This window comes from Sitodiplosis mosellana, unplaced genomic scaffold, assembly GCF_009176505.1.
Source record: "Sitodiplosis mosellana isolate CC-2019 unplaced genomic scaffold, AAFC_SMos_1.0 Smas_scaffold_21, whole genome shotgun sequence".
Lineage (NCBI taxonomy): Eukaryota > Metazoa > Arthropoda > Insecta > Diptera > Cecidomyiidae > Sitodiplosis > Sitodiplosis mosellana.
In genome coordinates, this window is record NW_022595263.1 from 1,571,100 (window position 1) to 1,589,240 (window position 18,141).

Consider the following 18,141-nt stretch of genomic DNA (forward strand, 5'->3'; position numbering starts at 1 on the left):
TGCATGAATGATGTAGTATGATGTCTCCACACACCTCCATTCATATTGGAATCTTTGATGAAATTCTTGCTGATTCAATCTAAGTTAAAATATTTGTGTGTATTTGGTTTCAACGCCGAATTTCAGCTTGAGCTTATGTCCAAAAATGAATTAATACGATTGGGCTACGAATGGTCGCCTTGTGTTGCCCAAATGAACAATAAATGTTTACAAGAATAAATTATATATCATATATGGACGAAAATAAATACTTCGATTGAATACACGGAACAAACCAAAATTGAAGAACTGTTTTCAATGTGCCAATGAACTGTTCTGTAGCGCAAAACTTCGTTCCCAACAAATACATTCTTGGTGAAATAAAAAGTCACATATGAAAGTCAATTTGTGATATTTACATGCAATACTTGAGTGAATTGTGTGACTCTTCCATTTCTTGGTAATATTCGCTTTGTACATATCTTACTACTACGAATAAAGAGGCAGGTAATTGGAAGTGTGCAAAGTGTGGAAGCAAATGTGTCGTTGAGAATAAAAATGGGATTAGCCGAAACCGCGTGTTTTTATGCGAATCATTTTTGTATTTCTGGTACGAGATATGATGCAAGCGAAGGTCCTGCATCTAAGCGTCTGACAGCTCACTTCTAGCGCTACGAGACAAATGTCAAAAGTTGTGACTCAGATCGTTCAATGTTTACCGCAAACTATTGAATCTTTTTTATATTTGTTAATAAAGTAGACAAAAAAAATGTCACGAATGTGAAAAATTGATTTTTGTGAGAGCGTAGCACGTGATAAACACGAGGGGGAAATCACTTAAAAGTAATTGAAATGTCAAAAGTTATTATGATAATAGAGAAGTAATTTTTCCCGAAAACAGTAATTGAGGTACAAAAAGTAATTGAGGTAGATGTCATTGAGACACTTGGACATAGTTTGGTTATGTCTGTTCGCCATAAACTACATACCCGAAGTATTATTGAATTCTTGACTCAAAAGAAATTTGTGTAGAATTTATTTAATACTTTCGAAATACTCAACTAAAACTTACTTCAAGCTCAATTTTTTATCTTCTGGTATTTCAAAACCAATGTTTGACAACGTCAAACTTTGACATAAACGTCTAATTACTTTCGTAATTTACTAAAGTAATAGCGTGCCGAAAAGTAATAGAAAAAGTAATTTGATAGTTTTGAGAAATAATTGGAAAGTAATTCAAAGAATGATTTCCCCCTCGGATAGACATCAATTTAAAAAAAAATGTTTTTTTCATTACGACACATTGTTGATGCGTTCAATTTGTCGCGTTCATGAGTGTGTCTAACGACGTAAAGGAATTGAAATGAACTTCTCTGAATGCGCTTATCGCAAATTCGTGTTTTTCTTTGTTTTGTTAGTGTTATGCAGAGCTTGTGGATGCAAGTATCTCAAGCAAAGATGAAGATGAAGATCTTGAAATGTTCTAAAACATTGCAGAAGACATATGTCTTCTATCTCTTACAAGGAACACAAAAATGATTCACATGTAAACGAGTGGTTTTGGCTAATCCAATTTTTATTCTCAACGACACATGAATTATGTCGATATTTAGATTACGCCGGCAGTTATGCAATTTAAAGACTTCAAATTAAATAAAGAAAATCACATCCAATTTTTTCAACACAAACAGTGCTTGTCAATCAGACTTGAACATAGATAGATTTTAAAATTTATTTGGATTGAAAGAAAGGTATTGTCCTATAATAAAACGTGATAATTTCATGCATATGTATGCCAGCCAATCTTGTATGGTCCACATAAATGACTTTTCATATCCGATAGTAGAACTGTGCGCTCTATGTGATTTGTACATTTGGTTTGTTCAACAATTGTTTACTAAAATATTTTTGTCACACTCCTTTCTTGATCCACTCACACATATTTGATTAGAGATGCACATAAGATGCGTACAGTGATGCATACTCAAAGAATGAATTCTCGAAAAGAAAATCGGAGAAAAAAACAAAAATTTACTCTATGGCAAATGAAACAAACTGAACAATGTGTACAATTTATTGTGTAAGTACAAAAGTAAACAAAGAACATAACTGAGAGCCGCACTCTCGTGTCATCACTACATATTTTCAGTCGGTTAGTTGCTTATGAGTCGTACTCGACAACGCGCTCGAATTATATACCATTCAGACAAGAAAACAAACACTATAAAATACAAAGAAAAAACCAAAAAACCAAAATGTTCCATTTTTACTTTCTTATGCATTGAGTTGGATTCGCTTAAGCGACAGTTCAAGTTAGAACGTCATAGCATTTAGTCACATTTTTGATATGTGAAAATTTGGATTGTAATAATCGTTTGGGAGAGAAGATCAGTTGAATTGTTAAATGATTTTTGAAGATGCTATAAGTAAAAAATGGCCCATATTCCGTTTAATTAAATTTCATTTTTCAAGTTTATTCATTTCAATCACAAGACATTTTTCAGTTCTGTAAAGAAATTAACACAAGATGTATTGTTATTTTTAAAAAACCGAAATATGATTGTTCAACAAGTTAATATTTTACAAAACAAAGTGAAAAACGTGGACTTTTGTGGAATTGCATGATTTCTATAGTTCATAAAGACTGTATTTTATTTGCAACGACCAGAGTCGAATCTGAACAAACTTACTTTCAAACATATGAAAATGTAAATAAAATCGTGTTTTTCCCACAAATACCGATTATTATTATGAACAGTGTGAAATAGAATGAAGCTGTTACGTTATTATCATACATAGAGGTCTTCGTTCGTTGACTTTTGACTTTGAACCAAGTGCAAAAAAGACAACAGAAGCAGAACTGATAGAAATTAACTTTCTACAACGAAATATGCATTAATAACAAAAGCAGAATACTTAGAACTGCATTGATATGAAACGGTATTATCGCGAATAAAAACATGCCGTTTTAGACGATAGTGATATAAGTGCAGCAATTGCACCGCTTTTCTCTGTGCATTAAAAATAATGAAATCCAATTGAAAACTCTTGGGAACAATGAACAAATACAAGAGAATGCTCTAAGTACATAACGAAATGAAATAGAAAAAGAAAACAAACGTTTCACACTTCATAACGCCGAGAAAAAAAAACGAAAATAAACATGAGTACATCGATGCACGCTGTGGATAGTTATGTAAATGATACTGGAGTGAAAGTGCCGTTCAGTTTTTTTGAAAAGAATATCATTCCTTTTTTTGGGGCCGTCAAAACAACTGAAGATTTACTGCTTTGGATGTTTATTTCAATTTTGATCGGTTTCTGTGCTATAATCAACTTGCTTGTGCTAGTATCAATGTTAAGAATTAAGTGCAATGGTGAGTATGTACGCTAGTCAAAGTCTCACGCACAAAGAATGAGAACGCATTTTCCTCGCATGAGCACAAAAATGAGATTTTTTGGTTCCTCGCGACTCACTCCTCCATTGAAACTAGTCTATACACACAGGGAAGCAGGGCATATTTTAAGGAGTTTTTAGAACTACCGGAAAGATATAAAAAGATGAAAATGCGGCAAACTATAGGCAGGGTACAAATTTTTTTAGGAAAATTTACTTTCGCCCATATGGGCATATACATTTAAATAGTTCATGATCGTAACATGAAAAATGTGAATTTTAAATGCGTTTTTCTTGCAAAAATGATAAGAGATAATGAATTAGTGTGTTCAGCAATGCTTTGGAGCCTAACTAATTCTATAACTTTGTTGAAGATAACAATTCATTATCCCTTATCATTTTCGCAAAAAAAAACAAAAAAAGCACATTCCAAATTCACAAATTTCATGTTACGTTTGTTAGAAACCTATTGGAGCGACGATGTTAGGTTTTTAAAAAACAAATTTACTGTAATAATACAAATTTTATTCTCAGCTCACGATTCAACTATCAATGTCACGTGCATCGCATTAAAAATTGACACCGAATGATTTGCTACTTCCAATATCGCATTATTTTTTCGTATTCTACTCGTTGAGCATTGCAAAGTGTTCGGTAGCAGTACCGTAACTCTTTTCGAAAAAAATCGCCATTTTATTTTTTTTTAATAAATCGCTTCGATTTCTTTCCAGCAGATGCAGCACTCTTAATTCATGTTTAATTTTGCGGTCTCCGTTATCTAAAATAATGCTCGTCAAAATGCATAGAAACGATATAATATTGCTTCTAAATAATACCGGCTTAAAATATGTTTTTAGCATCGTTAGAAGCAAAACGTACAAAAAAATATTTCAATTATATGTAAATTTTCAACTACCGCATTTTTTGTTGAGAACTACCGGATTAGGATTTAGAACTACCGGAATCCGGTAGAACTACCGGTTAAAATATGCCCTGAGGGAATAATGAATAAGATATTTGGTACAATGGATTTTATTTCGTAAAAATAATCCCAAATTAGGGTATCTAAGGAAAAATTTATTTTTTCAGACAAAATTTGTTTGGAAGAAAATAAATTTGGTTTTAGATATCTTAATTTTGGATTACGTTTACGAAAAAAACCATTGTACCAAAAATCTCAACCATTCTTCCCTGTGTGCAGCTATTTATTTTTTTGAACAAACATATTCGATGTTCCACAAGAATAAAGTCGCAAATTAAAGAAGAGGATTGTATAAGTGTACCATCCAATTTTAATGCACTTTTGACATTTATCTGTTCATGTGTGTACCTTACCAGTGGTATCATCTGTTTTTTTCTTCTTCAGAAAGTTTCAATTATTTGAACTTTCATTGTTTAGAAATTTGAATGAAAATATCAAACTATATTGAACTGACATAGGAAGAATGAAATGAACATGGTTTCATAAAAATGTTATGAATGTGTTGGTGTGAAACGCTACCTTTTATCTACCTTGTGTAAGCATTTTACGGAATAATTAACACTGAAGTAATCATTTCTTTTCTTTTATCACAGGAACGCATTATATATTGCTGCAATTAATAATTGTCGATTTGATATCGTTGATTGAAGTGAAATGGGAATTATTCTATATAAATCATCGATCATGGCTAGGTTCAATTGAATGGTCATGCCCAGTTTACTTAGGAATAGATGCCCTCACTAATACAGCACAAATATTCTTTATTATTGCGCTAAATTTTCACTCGATTTCGACGTACAATCTAGGTTGCAAAACAGTTCAGAGAAACAAAGAAAAACTATTATATTATGAAGCGGAAGCGCTTGAAAATAATATCAGAGATCTCTGTGATGTGTTTGATGAAAGCGATCGTACCTGCAGTCACAATTCTGCATCGGAAATAGAAAATCGCGCGAAGTTTCATAGGGGAAGCCATCAACGATCTATCTATATCGATTATAGTAAACCGAAGAGCCGAATATCAGTTTTACTTCCAATAATTTTCATATGGTTGCTGGCATTGTCGATGTCGGTGCCTTTGTTTCTATTCGGACGAATTATACCAACGCTCAATAGCAGCGAAAGAATATGCGGATTGGTGGTAATGAATAACACCTTCCTTCTACAGATTTTATTGATCAAAATGAGAATTGTGGTGCCAACACTTTGTTTAGTTCTAAGCACAATGCATGTGATTTTGAAACTATGGATGGCCAAGGAGAAAGCATCAAAATTCTTGGTGATAAACAATTCAATAGATATTCTCAAATTAGCATTGTCGTTAGCACTCATTTATATACTATTCTCGATGCAACGCATCTACGGCTCATTATTGTTTGAACTGATCTCTCGCCCAATGATGGAATTCAAATACGGAAAGTTTAACAAATTGATAGGTATCACTGGCAGTATAATACACTACACATCAATTTTCATTCGACCACTCATGTATGTTCGTTTTGAAAAAACACTGCAAATAAATTTATGGAAAGGATGTTTAATGAAAGGATGACGAAAATGATTAATTAAATGACAGGCGGAAAACAAAATATTCGGACAATGTTTTTGTCATGATTGTCCTTCGTTTAGCGAATAATAATAATAATATGTAAAATTGTATTAATAACAACATTTACTTTACGAAAGTGAAATATGAAGCGAGGAAACTGTGTTCGTTTTTTATTCAAAAAATTTCTTGGACGAAGCAAAAGCATTGACCGTGTGTAAATCAACAGAAGTAAGTACAAAATTTTTTTTTTTTGACTGAGTTCATCGAACCGAGTTCACAGACTCGAACCGAGTTCACAGAAATTTCAACTCAAAGCAATGTACTACTACTTTTGTGCGGAAAAAGATGTGTGATTCACACATGAGAAGGAATGCATGTTCCAAATTTCCTTCATATTTCAATTTTATCATAAGTTTTCATAGGTACAATGATTTATTTTAATTCTTAAATTATATCATTCGTCAGCACGGAAATTTGATTATTCACATGGGGAGGTTAATTGTAATGGGATATGACAAATACGGAGAAGTAGGTTGTTTGAAAAAAAAACATTTTATTGGAAACATTCTGCTTCATGACATATCAAATGTACATTAGGGTGTTCAGCTAATCTGAAAAAGAAGAATGAATAGCATAAATTTAAAGAGAAGCCAATTTTATGTCAACTGGTAGCATTAATAGAGCGTTATACAATACTTCCAGAAGAAAAAAAAACTCTTTGCAAAATCGAATAATGCTTACCTAAACGACCCACTAGAGTACTCCTGCGCAGTTAACATCAACCAGATGGGGAGTCAACTTGCTTCAACGCAACTATCCCACATGATCGGGATAGCCTTTAATAACTAATGTTACATTTGTTTTTTTTTGTTTGCAATGTGCTGATTAGACAGCATGATCAGCTGGCTGTTGGTCGTACTCGAACATTTCTACATCATTATCCACGATGGCGATAGCAGCAGCGGCTGCTTCAGCGGTTGCTCTAGCGGCAGCAGCAGCGGCAAAAGCAGCGGCAACAGCAGCGGCTGCTTCAGCAGCTTCGCGCCAATACCTATTGATCGCCTCTGGTATCGGAAGTCCCAGTAATGTCCATAGTCCTGAACAATTAAACAAATGAACCTTCTTAAAAAATCATTCAATCAAAATTGTGCGTCAATTAGCCTTACCTTTCAGTAGAATGTTCTTAGCAGCCACGACATCACGATGCCAAATCACAGAGCATTCGAGGTTTAATCGCCAGTTTTTGTAGTAACATTTTACTTTTGGGAATAAACGCTCGTCTCCTACCAATGCTTCTTCGTTCATGGCGCGTTGCAACTGTCGGTAGATCGATAGATCCGTTTTGCCCAACTTTGACACAATTTTCGTTGGCAGCAATGTTCTGGCGTCGGGTACGCATCGGCATTTCTTGAATCTGGCCGCTTTGTTCTGGTTTTGGAATCGATTCATACATCTTGCGTCGGTTTGAGATGTTCCCCATTCGTCCACCAATTGTATGAAACAATCTCGGCGCTTCTTTATTGACCTCAAAGTCAAACGAACCCCTGGGCAGCGCACGTGCTTCTTGATACTTATTGGGCTATCAGGTGGTATTTCGCCATCAGCACCAAAAAAGAACAGAGTCGGTTTCTTATCGGTCACCTTATTCACCCATTCGTCGACAACACTACTGCTCTTGATGTGTTTGTCCAAGGCGAGTCGAGTGTATTTGGCAGTCGAGTAAGCGCAGATTCCATGCTTCATCATCTTGACTCGGTGTTTGATGTAGTTCAGCCACATTGACCCTTTTGGCGACGGCATCACTGGATACAGATCACGGTTTTCTCTGTCTGCGCGCTCCATTTCGACGAAATTTTTGGTCCATCGCGCTGCTTTGGCATTTCGCACCTTTTGACCTGTTTACCAGTGGAATTGCTTGCTCGACATTACAAAGTTGGTCTGAAAAAATAAATAGAAAAAAAGGTATAGTTATTGAGTTTTGGCACTTGAGCATTTTCTATTAAAATACACACAACTTATTCAAATGTATACAAAACTTACTTCTTTGCCAGTTTCAATGTCGTGTGTTGTTGTGGTATTCCAACTTCGCACACCTGAATCAACGCCCGAATAATTTTTGATTGTGCCATCCTTAATCTTCTGAATGATGCGTGATTTTTGGTCGATTTCTTTGTTGGCTGTCTTCTTTTTGGCCGAGTACTGGAGAGACACAGAGATTCCATCGGTGTTTATGGAAAAGTCAAACTGCTTTTTGGCACGCACGAATCGTCGAATTTTTCGCATGTAAAAATACTGATTCCACCAATAATCTCTGTCCCGATTGAAATCCTTTTCTGGAATAATTATTGTGCTTGTTGTTCCTTTTTTATTCTCAATTTCCACTTTCGGCAACAATTTTTGCGAAGACAACACCTGTCGCATGGATGTACAATCGATTCTGAAGTGCGTACGCCGGAAATCACACACCGGCACCACTACTAAATTTCGAATCAATGGCCGAAAATCTGGGTTGTCGAGCATTTGTCTGCGCTTGCGTTTCCATTTTCCTTTTGTCTTTTTGCGCTTTCGTTTCTTCCGTTTCGATCGGTGTTGATGAGGCCACATCGCATGGTATTCTTCTATCTCACGTTGCATGGATAGATACATCGGCATGGCCTTATACCAATGTTTTGGGTCAGTTGTAAGGTCATGCAGATCGATTTCTGGGAACACATTGCAATCTCTCACGATATCATACAACACCTCACACCGTACAAGTTTGTTTGGATCGCGACTTGGAACTTTGATATCTTTTTGCTTGATGATCAACTTGACAACATTTTCGATGTCACTTGGCAAAAATTTCTCTCCATCCACTTCCAAGTTTGAGTTCAATTCGAACACTTTCAGTACCAAGTACTGGGTGATGTGTTTGTTAGCATGCGTTTCAAGATTGGTGACGACGTTGTCTGTGTACTGATTGGTCAAATGCTTGAGGCCATTGCCGAAATTTTTGTTGTTGGGCCAATCGATACGATGATAGTCGTCAAGACCTTCGACAATTGCTTTGAATTGGGGATCGATGGGTGGCAGCTCTGCTCGTGGTCCTCGTGGATTTGTTCCGCTTGGTTTATACTTTCTCTTCGGTTTCGGTGGCTGATTGTTGTGCCATAGCACTTGTTCAAAGCAGAGTTTGATCTTATCTTCTCCACTTCCACCAAACAATGCGAAATTATTGTTCTCGACGCCTATATTCGAATGCCTTTTGCACCTCAAACAAGAACAGCAATGAGCCCAAAACACAAATGGAAGTGGCTTGCTAACTCAGATCCGTTATTTTGCTCATCAATGCTTGCTGGTATTGTGGGCGAATGATTGTCTTTAGCGCACATTTGATCGTCGTAATTTCATCTTTCGTCTCTCCCTCCGCTGGTATTGATGGCTTGAAACGATTCGCCATAGTCCTACTGAAAGAAAAAAAACACACATTCGATTTAGTTTGAAAACGAATAATATTGAAACTTAAATACGATTTAGTTTGAAAATGACAACAGAATGAGACACACAAAAATGACTTCGGTTTGATAACAATGGCATTGATTCAATTTGAGTTCGAACAGTAATCGATTAACTGTTTCTCTTCTCCGAACAATGGACTCAATTCATTGCATAAAATGAATTTCACCATCACACGTATTTCACCATCACATGTAACAGAACTATGTACTGCAGAATTATTGTGAAATTCATTACTTTTGTACATGGAATCTAATATTACTGTTGATATGTTCAATATATTTCACGTTATAAATGCTTATATTACGTTTTTAAAATGAATTCCACAATAAGAAGAAGAGATTGAAATGATCAAGTTTACTTACACTTTGGCGACTTGAATTCAATGTGAACTCCGGATCAAATCGATACAAAACGCACGTAAATCGAAAATAATACGAAATGAAATACCAGCAAAATCGTAGATAAATTAAATTGCAGTGTAAATTTCCAGTTTAAATTGTAAGATAAAATGTAAGAGTTTTAATTTGTTGACTTGGTGTTCACAACGCTGTATGTTTTCTCGGAATGAATGATGCGGCGTCTGTGACATTTCGAAAACTGCTGAAGTGAATGTCAAATGTCATAAGGATCGGTTCACATTGCCAATTTTTAGAACATTAGACAATTTGAGCTACAAAGAGTCAATTAGTACTAACACATAAAAACGGTTATATTTCGGTGAAATTCCCAATTTTTAGCAATGAAGGACGATTTATTGTTTGATTCCGATTTTTTGGGCCGAAATCTACGAAGAAATCATATATTCTTATTTGACTCCCCAAACCTGAACACCCTAAATTGACTAGATCGAGAGGAGAGTATGTGAAAAAATTCGAATATATTTTGAAAGAGGAGAGTATGATTTCTGTTGATTCTATCTGCGTTAAAAGGAAGTATGTTGGCATCCCGTCTAGCCTCCGCGGTTTTTCATGGTTTCCGCGGAACTGATAAAAGATAACAACATGGTGTCTTCGGCAAAGTTGTAGTACTCGAGGTCTTCTATAACATTGCTGAAGATATCTATCTCTTATCTCTTATCAGTTGCGCGCAAATCGCGCACATAAAAAAGCAAATTTTATATAGAACTTTTTTTTCTTATCATTTTTCGCGCTTTTCGCGGAACTGATAAGAGATAAGAGATAATTGACTTCAGCAATGTTATAGAAGACCTCAACTGCTACAACTTTGCCGAAGACACCAAGTTGTTATCTCTTATCAGTTCCGCGGAAACCGCGGAAAACCGCGAGGACCCGCCAAAAATGAACATACTCGCCTTTAACCATTTTTGAGTCGAAAGAAACTTACTCTCCTCTTTCGTAACAAAGTCAGATGAACTTACTCTCCTCTCGATCTAGTCAATAGAATTGTACATTTGTATCCAAATACAAAATAAATTATGCCCCATTTTTCACGCTTTTCGCGAAACTACTGTAACTATCATATTGAGTTTGCGACGCCAAACCGTTATTTCTTATGAGATATGCATAAAATAAAATAATCGCATTAAAAATGAATATGATCAAAATAGAAGCTTAATCTCCTCTTTCACAACAGAAATAACTCTTACCCAAAGATATGTAAGATACTTCAAAATACTTTGAGTTGTTGGAAGTCATCTGTATTCGCTCAACATAGTCTAACAACGATCAATTTGTTAAATTTCTAATGTGTTCATAATGAGTTCTTGGCCTATTCAACTTAATTGCGGTCTTGATTGTACGCAAGATAATTATGCTGTTTGAACTGCACTAAATGACAACAATTCTTTTTATTTTGAATATTGGTTGCGTTCCATTGAAAGTGCGAGGAAACCGAGAAAATCTTCGATATATATTTTATCGATCTGACACTGATTAAAAATCATACACGATGAAGATCTGTCTTCATCAATTATTTTTGAACGGATTTCAATTTACATGAATTGAAGAAGTCTTATTCTGAAAGCATAGATGGCGACACTAACAATCCAACTAAACTGACAAATGATTAACACGTCGCATGACAATTTACTTTCTTTTCTCGTTGACGCGTAGACAGTAGCTTCCATCGTATTCATTGGGTTCTCTTTCACTTGGTATACCGCACATCGTACACACAACACTTTTTCATAGTCAACTCTGTCGTCTTCTGTTTCAGTCGGAATTATTTATTGAATAAAAGTGTAAAATGGCAAAATCAGTAAAAACATCATCTGGATTTACAAAAGAAGAAGAGCTTCTTCTCAACGATTTCAGCCGAAATGTTAGCACAAAATCATCGGCACTTTTCTACGGAAATGCATTAATCGTATCGGCAATTCCAATCTGTAAGTATTATGTGAGCATAACATAAGTAAATTGGGAGTTGAACATAAAGAAAAGCTTTTATTGACACGTCACTAAACCGACTAATAGTAAAACCAAACCAAATTTAGTTTTTATTGCATAGAATTTTATAGTTGACGAAAATAATCACACAATTTTGTTTCGTTTTTTTTGCAGGGCTCTATTGGAGAATTCACCAAATTGACCTGATTTCGGCATTGGTCTTCTTCGTTGCAATTACCGCTTTGAGCACCTATCTAATGGCGATGGCTTATAGAAACACAAAATTCGCATTGAAACACAAAGTTGCTGTGAAACGCGAAGAAGCTGTCACCCGTGAAGTTGCTAAGCAATTGTCCGACGATAAAAAGACCAGCCGTAAGGAGAAAGATGAACGCACACTCTGGAAAAAGAATGAAGTCGCCGACTACGAAGCCACCACTTTCTCCATCTTTTACAATAACGCTTTGTTCTTGGCTATCGTTATTTTCGTCAGCTTCTACATCTTCAGAACAACTTCACCACTTGCTAATTACATTTTGACTGTCAGCGGTTCAAGCGGACTATTGGCTTTGTTGTCAACGAGCAAGCAGACATAAATGTGTTTCATTAGAATATTTATTTTCAAGTATGAAATTATCACGAACATAAATTGATCGCTGATAGCACAGATACATTGTCATCTTTCAAACAGGATTGCTCTTTTTTTTAAACATCTGCATTGCAAAATATGTGTCGCTTTCTTGAAGCACCAATTTTCGTCACTCACTTATTTGAATAGTTATAATCGAAAAGAATTTTCTATGAAAAAAGCAAATAAAATAAAGAATGAAAATGGACTTGACTAGAATTTTATTTTTTATTTTTATTTTCAATTTAAAAAAAGTCTTTTCACATTTCCCTTGAAATTCCATCGGCTCCTCTGGCAATACCAAATTCATTGGTTATGTTATGTTGTTCGTTGGTAGCTCCCTCTGCTTTCTAGACGATATCGTTTGTTTGTCATTGTGTTTTGATTGTTTTCATATAAGAACCATACAAAATAAGTTCAACCATCGTACAATACGGAAAATAAGCAATCAAGTGTATAGTTTTAGTAAAACGACTCCTGAAATCCAGAAAAATATTATTAAAACGAAAAAAAAGTTTGTCGATTTATAATTCTTATAGATAAACGAAGAAAAAATCTACGGAAAACATGGATTACGACGAAGCACCCGTAGAACCAAGCTCAATTGTAAGGAGTACTATTGTTTATTACAATACAAAGTAAAATTATTTTGTTTCTCAGCCAAAAATTAAATTTTCTGGAACGATAAAAAGAACAAAACTTCCACAAAAGCTCTTATTCAATTTTAATTATTAAAACGTTGTAACGTAATGATCCATAAGAACGAGTGCAAAATCAAAAGTTTTCAAATGCATATAAAAATCAAAATAACATGGTATTCAAGCGCCATGTTTATTTTGATTCTGGATGATGATATTTGTATTTGGTATTGAGTTTACTGCTTCGCCATACAAAACTTTTCAACCGATGAAGAGAAAAGCTCTTAACTTATTAATCGATATGTGAATTTCAATTATGAACTGATTTTATCAATTTTTTTGTATGTCTTGGACAATATTATCGAAAAAGGTTCATTCTCGTGAACTTTAAAAACGAGATTGCTCTTGAACTTCTGTATGACTGATGCAATGCCGTTTCAAAACGGTTCAATGTCAGATGGGGAAAATTCAGTTCATAAAATTGAAAATTGAAAGACAATAACTTGTGCAATTCTACATCATAACTACAGTCAAACAGTGCAGTCTGTGGCACAAAAAAAATTCACACAAATAAATTATTCGGGCCTAACACAGAGTATTTTTCATACGCGTGTTTTTTGGTATATGTGTACATATACAATCCATGTGTTCGTTTCAGTCAGATTGGAACTCGGTTCAAAACAAAAACAAAAACAGAAACATGATGTATATAGAGAATATAAATGCGCAATATCCGTGTTTTTAACGTTGCGTTGCGTATCGAGCAGCTTGCGGCAGCTGTAATGAATAAATAATGAAAGCTAGCTTCAGATCCAAATGTAGAACTCGACCGAAGTGTTGAATTCACAATTTTGTTACAATGATTCCTTTTCTTCGTTCTTCCTAATAAATTTTAAATATATGTAAAAGAAAAAATCCGTACAAAGAGACTATAAAATAAAATTCAAATTAAATTGAATATTTGAAAATTCAGTCTGCTTCTTCAACATAGACATTTCATTGCAAATAGCCGGAAAATATATGCAATATTTCGCTTTATATTTGTTCAGTTATATGATCCGTAGAAGTCCAATAAATGGATGCTCAAACGAAATGAATTATCAGGTCAAATGAGGCGCATATACACAAAATTTAAGTGAACAGCATACAAAACGCATAGCGTTGAGACGCAAAACCAAACGAAATCACTGAGATATGTTATGAAGGCGAACAGTTCTCAGTTGACTTGCGAGGCTTGGACTGTGCACACGACAATTTTCCGATTGTGCTACTCGCGTTATCTCGCCTCTTGCGTCGTACTGCTTTTACTTTTAAGTCTGATTGAAATTGTTCTTTTTGTTTCGGGATTGATGTATCGTTAAAAAAGAAAAATCGAATAATATTATTTCTGTGAAATTTAATTGAAGAACATTTAACCTGGAAACTTCAAGTGAGTTTTGATTGTGAGACTCTTCAATTAATATAAATTATATCTTATATTTTTAAATATTGTGCTTATTTGATTTGAAGAGCATTTGTGCATTGCGTCACATATATTCACGTACACGTGCCAATCTAACTTTTTTTCGCGAACATTTCTTCTATGCTGTGAATCAAATCAATCAATGACGAAAAGTTCTTATATTATTCGATGACACAATTTCTACATTTTAATTTAAAACCGTGTAACGTTTCAAGTAAATAATAAATCAGAAGCAAAATGTAACCGCATTCAATGTTTCGGCATCGAAAACTGTTGCGTAGAACGTTTTTCAAATTGCGTCGCAATCAAAAATTTGTGTGTCGCCATTCATTTCGTTCGTACGATTCATCAAGTCTTGCGCGGCTTTTTCTCGGTCCCGGTGTGATATCAACCACGTAGCATGTCTCCCAATATGAAAAAGTGTGTATAACAGCGGACCCAGCTCCACATAAACCAATTGTATGGCAATTCGATTAACAAAGGTCACTGCAATCCATATTATGCACTGATCAGGCGGTTGTATGCGCAAATTTCACACATACAAAATATGATGCATTTCAGTGGTTAAAATCATGCATATATAGTTTTGTTTGTGGTTGTGTTGTAATTTGCATTGGTTTGTGCATGTGAATACATGTAGAATTATTCAACGTATGTATGTGTGCATATGGATGTATGTGGGAATACGCGTTTTTCCAACTTCCGTTTCTAAGTGCGCGTCTCTAATAAAAATGTCCGTTTATGTGTTTGGTATAAAATGCTGTTCAAATAAGCCGCTTTTATTTTTGCGCATTACTTCAAAAGTAGTGGATCTAAAGAGACTAGTACCATACATTGAAGCCTCTTAAATTTATTATGAGTCAAAAATTGAAGAAAATCCATTAAAGGCAGACTCAACAATGAGTGTAGTTTTTAGACAGATAAATTCATGTTTTCGTATTATTCTAAACATCTGAAATTTTCCATTTAATTGATGACCCAGTTCTCTATATATATTTTCGAAACAAAATACATTCGTTTCCAACCAAATTAAGTAACATAAATGACTCTGAATTTTTGGATGACATCCTATGAAAACATTCTGGAAACGAATGATGTGAAAAAAATTGCCGGTAAAATTAAAACGTTGTGATTTGAATTACCAAATAAATTCTAGAAATTACTGTGACTTTTCTTATGCCGTTCAAAAATGCGTAGTAAATGATTTCATATTTCTATAAATACTATATATTGTATTATAATTGCGTGCTATAGCACACAATCAATTGAATCAACACTGCAAGTTTGATGGTGCAGTGGGATTTTACACGATATGATAAAATACATCAAGCGTGCTACAATTTTACATAAATGACGCAGTTTTTTTTGTATTGAATGGTTTTATTCAATCATATTTTTATGTGATGACTTCAATAAAATATATCTTCATGTTTCTGATCCATCAAAGATATTTCACATAAAATATTCTCAACATTTTTTTGTATCAAAAATAGAACTTGTCCTCGTTGATGGATCGTGTCTCACTGTTCATAAAAAATCAATACTAATTTATCCATTTTAAGTCATATATTTTGACCTATAATTCCACTGATTTGCTTTGTTTAGAAGATATTGAAACAAACGATTTCACCGAAAATATTTTTTCAAAATGAAAATAAAAACTCAAAATAGTTGAATGCATTTTTATATGTTTTTTTTTTTGCAGGAACGGAAAGAGAGCGGAAAACGTGGCCGAAAACCAGGTCGTAAAGCATCAAGCGAAAAAATTGACATGAAAGCCAAACTTGGTAAGTCATTTTTAGTGGATATGATGAAATAATGTCTCTAATAAACTATTTCGACTACATGCATCACAGAGCGAAGCCGTCAAAGTGCTCGAGAATGCCGAGCTCGTAAGAAATTGCGTTACCAATATTTGGAAGAACTCGTGACAGATAGAGAGAAGGCAGTTCTCAGCCTTCGCGTGGAACTTGAGAAGGTAATGAATAAATTAAAAAATACATAAAAAATATCGCTGATCTTTTTTCTTCAATTTCAGTATCGTCAATTTGCTCATGAACTTGATGCTGGTCGATTTCCCGAAGGAATGCAAGCAGTTCTTGACGAAGTCGGCGCAATGAAGCAAGAGTGAATCCGATATTGATTGATTTTCATTTTTTTTTAATTTTTAATTTGTTTCATTTTTTTGATATTCTTTGCTTCTCTTGAATTGTTTGGTTTTGTTTTTTTCTTGCTGAATCTTTGAATAATGACAGGAAAAAATGTTGAATTTCATAAATTACATGAATTGAATTGAATTTAATTTGAAAGGATTAAAATTAAATTTCCCGTGGATTTGAGTTATTATTTACAGAATAGTTTATTGGAGATTTTACTTCAATCTCATTGATTTTGAATATTTATGAGGAGAAAATACACAGTTTTAAAAATATTGTACTTTTTACATTTGTAATATCCTTTCACTATTTTTATACAACTGCTGATTTAAAAATACAAACTCTTCGACCTTTTTGGAAATAAGCTAATAAAACAAATTCAAAATTCCGTACATAAGTTTTAAAGATATGTATTATTTACCAAAGTTACCTACAAACATCCTTTTCATTATTGAGTTTGAAAATAACGTAATATCTCTATATAGATATTAAGTGTATTCTTGTGAATTTGTACAAATGAAATTCAGGAAAATACAACTAATTAAAATATATATATTTGAATATGTTCTGTTTTTGTTATAAAAATTTGCGACCAAAGCAAGTTGATTAAGATTAAGACTTCCCAATTTTACGGAGAAGCTCTCTTCGGAACCGGTCGTAATCATTGTGACACTCGATGCTGTGCACACATTCGTGTTTCAATTCATTTAGCACTTGACATATGTCATTGGTGTTTTGTTTCACTGCATCAGTAATTTTTTGTTCCCACAAGTAACTTGGGCAAAGACTAAGAAAATTATCGATCATGTCTTGATCTTGAAGCATGTTAGTGTTTCTCAGCAATTTATTACACATCTCAAAACATTCTAAATACAACATCACCTCTGACTTATCTTGTCGATGGCCTATTCGTAAAAAATTTCGGAACAAAGTTCTGCCAGTCGGATGAACAATTAACGTTTGCACATTCATCATCGAAAAATGCTCAATTTCTTCATACGTTAACGCAGTACAGCCGCAAAAACAACGCATCACACGGAAGTCACTATGAACGCTTGATTCAATGTCAATATTGCGCTCCCCTCCTCGCGTTTGTCTTGGCTGATATTTTTGATTCGCACCGCCGTATGCCGAATTATTCCGCTCACGTCGAGACATCTTCTGAATATAAATAGATCCGATCACTCGTACATTTATTCGATCACTTTCGATTTTCTATTATTCCTACATAAAAATGAAACAATACACAAAATTTTCATGGTTTAAATTTGAAAATTAGATGGAAAATTTGAAAATTATTAAACGAAAACAACTAATTTGTGCACAGATTCGATGGAGTTTTGGCAATTGTGATCGACTACGACTGGCGTTTATCCACATTTGTTTCTGCTTGCGCTCAACGCAACGACTACGTATTGCTCGTATCTTGTTTGACATGCTCAAAGAATCAGTCAAGATAAGTGGGGATGACGCTTTTCAAACACGAACACGCGATAAGCCGTTTGAT

The 18,141-nt window shown here is 34.4% G+C and overlaps 4 protein-coding genes across 7 annotated transcripts; 3 read left to right on the forward strand and 1 right to left on the reverse strand.

Annotated features, from left to right (window-relative positions):
- The first annotated feature begins 2,133 nt into the window (after positions 1–2,133).
- Positions 2,134–6,057, forward strand: LOC129568673 (uncharacterized). Of its 2 annotated transcripts, none has more exons than XM_055446856.1 (2): positions 2,134–3,356; positions 4,952–6,057. In XM_055446856.1, exons 1-2 carry the CDS (start codon positions 3,143–3,145, stop codon positions 5,908–5,910), a joined length of 1,173 nt encoding a protein of 390 aa, XP_055302831.1. In that variant the 5' UTR covers positions 2,134–3,142; the 3' UTR covers positions 5,911–6,057. The 2 variants fall into 2 exon arrangements, with proteins under 2 accessions (XP_055302831.1, XP_055302832.1); XM_055446857.1 differs by having other exon boundaries at positions 2,159–2,405.
- Positions 6,058–6,422: 365 nt separating this feature from the next.
- Positions 6,423–10,126, reverse strand: LOC129568674 (uncharacterized). Of its 2 annotated transcripts, none has more exons than XM_055446860.1 (5): positions 9,768–10,126; positions 7,948–9,350; positions 7,074–7,845; positions 6,649–7,004; positions 6,423–6,518 (listed from the first exon to the last, which is right to left on the reverse strand). In XM_055446860.1, the coding sequence occupies exons 3-4, from the start codon at positions 7,747–7,749 to the stop codon at positions 6,793–6,795; spliced, it is 888 nt and encodes a 295-aa protein (XP_055302835.1). In that variant the 5' UTR covers positions 7,750–7,845; positions 7,948–9,350; positions 9,768–10,126; the 3' UTR covers positions 6,423–6,518; positions 6,649–6,792. The 2 variants fall into 2 exon arrangements, with proteins under 2 accessions (XP_055302835.1, XP_055302834.1); XM_055446859.1 differs by having other exon boundaries at positions 7,948–9,353.
- A 1,344-nt stretch (positions 10,127–11,470) lies between these two features.
- Positions 11,471–12,586, forward strand: LOC129568675 (translocon-associated protein subunit gamma). Its single transcript, XM_055446861.1, has 2 exons — positions 11,471–11,749; positions 11,925–12,586. The coding sequence occupies exons 1-2, from the start codon at positions 11,611–11,613 to the stop codon at positions 12,344–12,346; spliced, it is 561 nt and encodes a 186-aa protein (XP_055302836.1). The 5' UTR covers positions 11,471–11,610; the 3' UTR covers positions 12,347–12,586.
- A 170-nt stretch (positions 12,587–12,756) lies between these two features.
- LOC129568676 (REPTOR-binding partner) lies at positions 12,757–17,195 on the forward strand. 2 transcript variants are annotated; one of them, XM_055446862.1, is made up of 4 exons: positions 12,757–12,984; positions 16,184–16,265; positions 16,335–16,456; positions 16,517–17,195. In XM_055446862.1, the coding sequence occupies exons 1-4, from the start codon at positions 12,946–12,948 to the stop codon at positions 16,607–16,609; spliced, it is 336 nt and encodes a 111-aa protein (XP_055302837.1). In that variant the 5' UTR covers positions 12,757–12,945; the 3' UTR covers positions 16,610–17,195. The 2 variants fall into 2 exon arrangements, with proteins under 2 accessions (XP_055302837.1, XP_055302838.1); XM_055446863.1 differs by lacking the exon at positions 12,757–12,984 and adding an exon at positions 14,058–14,960.
- The last annotated feature ends 946 nt before the right edge of the window (positions 17,196–18,141 follow it).